Source organism: Oryx dammah, unplaced genomic scaffold, assembly GCF_014754425.2.
Source record: "Oryx dammah isolate SB20612 unplaced genomic scaffold, SCBI_Odam_1.1 HiC_scaffold_28, whole genome shotgun sequence".
Lineage (NCBI taxonomy): Eukaryota > Metazoa > Chordata > Mammalia > Artiodactyla > Bovidae > Oryx > Oryx dammah.
Window position 1 is genome coordinate 52,744,835 of NW_024070212.1, and position 4,933 is coordinate 52,749,767.

The following is a 4,933-nucleotide window of genomic DNA, read 5'->3' on the forward strand; positions in this document are numbered from 1 at the left end:
AGAGTGTTTTCAGCTGTTCTCACCTTCAATCTGTTTTTCCTTTTCTGTCAGCGACTGATCAGTCTGCAGAAGTGCATCAGCCACACCCTCTTTGGAATCCAAATATTTCCTCAGTGTCTCTCCTGTCTATTGATGCAGACCAAGTTAGAATCAGGAAATAGAGATTATGGGTTAAAGGAAAACCTAGCAGTACATGTTTCAATTCAATTTCATTTTACCCAGTTTAGAATGTATTAATGAATACTATTTCAAACTGGCTTAAAACCCAACTCTAGATCCACCCTCAAATTTGCTTCATTCTCAGTCACCCCAGTGTTAGAAATGTAGTCAGTAAAGCTGATCTTCTAATTGTATGGATTGCAAACCTTATGGCTGTTCCTTACATCAGCTAATGGTATTTGCTTTGGATTCAAAATAAAATCAGCAAGAGCTCATCAGTTGCAACCTATTTCTCCCAAACACACTGGTCCAGGATAGTATCCCTTCTTGCCTGGACCATGGTATTAGCATCATAATTGGTTTCCCTACTGCCTTCTACTCTTGCTCCCCTACAGTCTGATTTCCTGAGAGCAGCTAGCATTGTATCACTTTAAGAAAGATCACTTCACTCTGAATTACCAAATCCTCTGCTGATTTTCCAGCTCTTTTCAAGTAAAACTGAAACTACTCTCAGGGCCCTCCAGGATACTATCTGGTTAGTCTCTGGCCTTGAGCATCTCTCTGACCTCACCTCCTGCCACCTCTTTGCTCATTGCCCTCTTGCCACATTTGTTGGACATAAACCAATTCATCCTTCTGGGATTTTCTGTTGTTTGAAGTTATCTTCTTCTAGATGCTTGCTTGGCTTACTTCCTGACTTGCTTGAAGACTGTTGAAACAGCATTTCACCAGAGAGGCCCTCTCTAAAATCCTACATATGAAATAGGACCATGTTCCCTTCCTCTCCTAGGCCTGTACCCTACTTTATTTTTCTTCAGGGCAATTTTTCTGTCTGGGATAGCAGCTTCTAGGGTCACCCTAATACTTTTCTCCCCTTTGTTCTTAGTAGTAGAACCTATTTTTTCCCCCCATCGGGGCACATCATAGGCCATGATAAAACACTGCATTTTTTTAGTCAACCTCCCTGGTAGCTGGAGGCGGCTATATGATTCAAGTTTGGCTAATACCACTTATGCAATGGTGTTATATTGGGCTTTTTGCAGATCACCTTAAAGAGAGTTGACCCAGAGACCTTTTGCTCTTCTGTTTTCCCCCCTTTCTTCCTATCGGTAATACAGAAGGAATGGGTGAAACTCCAACAGCCATCTTACACCATCAGTTGACCTTGAAGATGGAGGCTAGATGTTAAGGTGCTGAAGCAGAATAGGAGAGTCTGGGAACAGCATAATTGTGGAATTGTCATAGCAGCCTGGACCCCTCTGCCTTTCTTCTTATATATAAGAGAGAAAGAAACTTTTATGTTCTTAAGACAGTCTTGTTTTGTTTTTTAATAATATGTGCCCAAACCTAATTCTAACTGATATAACCTGAGTATACTGGCACAGAAGCATACTTATGAGCCTAGAGTTTCTTATTAGTGTTTCTATTTCAGCTGTACCACTTATTACCTGTACATCTTAGGTGAGTTATTTTATTTCCCTCAGTTTTCTTATTTGTAAAATGAGGACATTGATATCATGTACTTCACAGTGTTCTAGTGAGGATTGCATGAGTTAAGCCCATTTGTTTCCTAACACAAAATAAGTTCTATATGTGAACTGTTATTATTATTAGATTTGTTGTAAGCTATACTTTGTTGGTTGCTGATGAATACTTTGAAAGAATTTGCTTGTATTTAAACTGCACTAATCCCAGTTACCAGAGAAGGCAATGGCACTCCACTCCAGTACTCTTGCCTGGAAAATCCCATGGACAGAGGAGCCTGGTAGGCTGCAGTCCATGGGGTTGCAAACAGTCGGACACAGCTGAGCGACTTCACTTTCACTTTTCACTTTCATGCATTGAAAAAGGAAATGGCAACCCACTCAGTGTTCTTGCCTGGAGAATCCCAGGGACGGGGGAGCCTGGTTGGCTGCCGTCTATGGGGTCGCACAGAGTCGGACATGACTGAAGCAACTTAGCAGCAGCAGCAGCAATCCCAGTTATAGACATATTGTTACGCCTGAGTAGAGAATTGTTGGATGATAGAATGACTAAACTATTAAATAAATTCTGCAAAAGTTTTTGAGGGCTCCCATCTGTGTTCCAAGAAGTACTACCATGAGATGAATCTGCTATTCATCTCATGGTAGTCGGTCCTATTGAATAAACCAGTGAATAGTCAATGAAAGCCACAGGCACCATTGACCCATTGCATTTTTGTTGTTCCCACTGTAGTTTGAAAGAGTCACTTCAGTGAGGCCCCAGAAAAGGTGATCAGTATGTAGTTTACCTGTACCCCCTTTCCAGGAACCTGGTGGTACTTATCTTTCAGCTCATTCATCTTCTTAATAAATATATAATAACATCCTGGTTTAGAAAATGTTCCCAGCTTCACATCTTCATATAGAGGAAGAAAACTGTCCTGAATTAAAGCCATGCAGTAATCTGAGGACGCTTTCATGTTCTGTTTACAAAAGTCATCCAGCTTTGCTCTTAACTTGTCCTGTGAGGTGAAAAAGAGCACAAACGGCACCGTGAGCCAGGATGAGGATGTGAACCAACGTGGATTACCGGGAAACGCTTCTCCTGCAGAGAATGTGGCACATAAATATAACACACCCCTCACCATGTTGGGAGATTCTAGAAAACTCTTAAATAGAACGCTGGTTTAAAAAATGCATCTACTTCTCTTTGTGTTTATCTGAAGCTTTTTTCCCCTATAGTTTTTTAGCTTCAGAGAATGATTCTCAAAGCATAAACACTGCTCCATTTGAAACTTCTCTTTTTAAGTTCCTAATAGTTTACCACACAATTGTCCAGTATGACAGGCCTGCAGGAAGTTCCTGATTCCACCAATTTGTGACTTAGTGACCCTCAACCTTCATGAAATGAGATTTCTTTGTTGGTAAAACACAGGAAATTGTGTCTATCGTATAGATTCCCTGTCAGGATTATATGCAGTGGTACAAAGTGTTAAGCCCAGTGACTTCTCTGTAAGTGCTCCAAAGGGTCAATGATTAGTAGTATGTCCTTTAAAATAATAGTACTTTTGCATATTTTCTCAATAAAAGGCTAATGAAGGTAATGGAGATCGTACTGCAGTTAATGTCTGCATGGAGAAAGCCTACAGAACAGCATTTTTACCTACATTCAATTATAGAAGAGAATTTGCATATTTCTTTCATCTAGAAAGACATCCATAGCCTGCTGAACCTTCACTATTTAGTTTCATCAGAACCTTTGAAAGCAGGAAGGTATGATTTGTAAAAGTCTGCCCTACAAGTTGGGGAAGGAATTGTCATCTGTCAAATGATAATTTATCATTCAAAAATCCTTCCTTAATTTGGAAGAACTCAGACTTGAGTCCTCAAATAGCATGCTAATGATTGATTTCTCTTTCTTGTCGTTCTGAATATTTATTGTTGCTTTACATTAAACAAAATAAGTTTTTAGGGTTTTCACAAAGAAGCGAATTCTCCTATATTATTAGCAGGGAATATGAAAGCACTGTGTCTTTGACTAACTTTAAATTAAAAAATAAATTTAAGTAATCTTATGTAAATACAGTGTTACATTTTACTTGTTTGATTAAAATATGGCATCTATAGGGTAGAGATTAACAGATGAGGATATTTTTAATAACCATAGTAGGTCATGGTACCATAGTCTCCAGGACTAAGGCTAAGAACAGTCTGTTCTTTTAGTAAAGAGTGCAAATGAGTACATATAACTGAGGGTTGCTATCCTTGGGTCTGGGAGGACTACTTATAGCAAGAGAGGCTTATTCACATTGTTGTATGGAAGAAACCAATACAATATTGTAAAACAATTCTCTTCCAATTAAAAACAAAAAAGAGAAAGGCCCAGATTTTTCTTCCTCTCATTAACCTGAATAGCAAACATACCGCTAATCTTTTCTGAAACACTTGGTTCACATCCTTGAAAGAGTGCTTCATGAAGACTTCAATGGCCTCTTTCTCAGTGGCCCAGTGCAGGTCCAGCAGTTCCTGGAGGGTTTCCGTGGGCAACTTCAGCTTCTGGCCCATCTGCTCGTCATAGTGGGCAATGGCCTTCTGCACCGCAGCCGCGTTCTCGATCTCGGCCAAGGCCAGGACTGCACTCTCCATGCAGGGCAGATCCCCACTGCTGATGGAATTGACATAGGTCAGCACCAGGCTCTCTAGACCTAGGAAAGGGAATTTAAAAACCAGTGACTAAGAGTTGGTGAGACAGAGGAACAAGCTGTGTTAGTTTAGTCCTGAGCATGCAAATTTAATCATTCTGAGTCAACTGATCGTGCACTTTTTATGCTTTTCAAGTGTTACAAACAGTAGTTTTAAGAATTTTTAAGAAGAACTGTGATGGGATATTTTGTTACCCTCTAGGTTCAGAATAGCTTAAAGCTTCCCTTTCCTCCTTCTTCCTTCGCCCAAATGAAAGCTATTGGAATAAATGGGTTAGAGTAAGGATATTTTGCAGACAAGATGGTAAGTCTCAATCTTTTCTTAGCCTTCCTGAATCTCCCTTTCTTTTTTTAATGAGTTCCCCTTCCTTTCTCAATTCTAAGTCATATAAAGGTCAAGGAGAGATTTTCATGTACACAAGCACATGTGTGCATAAAGGTAAGTGTATATGTGATGCATCTCACTAGTTCTGGGTCTGGCCTAAATAAGAGAGTCTTCCTAGATATTCTTTCATCAGAGCTCCACGCAGTGTGATCAGTTCATCCAAGTCTGCCAGGGAATTCTGGTTTTAACACTGAAAGTCTTACATACTAGGAAATCCCAGCCTT

The 4,933-nt window shown here is 39.9% G+C and overlaps 2 protein-coding genes across 2 annotated transcripts in view; both read right to left on the minus strand.

The window, feature by feature from the left end:
• LOC120856892 (guanylate-binding protein 1-like) overlaps positions 1-4,933 on the minus strand; it is a 285,120-nt gene that overhangs the window by 269,482 nt on the left and 10,705 nt on the right. The gene's annotated exons all lie outside the window — the stretch shown is intronic.
• LOC120855399 (guanylate-binding protein 2-like) overlaps positions 10-4,933 on the minus strand; it is a 15,776-nt gene continuing 10,852 nt past the window's right edge. The window contains exons 6-8 of the mRNA XM_040229885.1: positions 4,047-4,327; positions 2,432-2,644; positions 10-126 (exon numbers count right to left, since the gene is read on the minus strand). Coding sequence (XP_040085819.1) covers positions 10-126; positions 2,432-2,644; positions 4,047-4,268 — 552 coding nt within the window. The 5' untranslated portion in view covers positions 4,269-4,327. The remainder of the gene's footprint in view (positions 127-2,431; positions 2,645-4,046; positions 4,328-4,933) is intronic.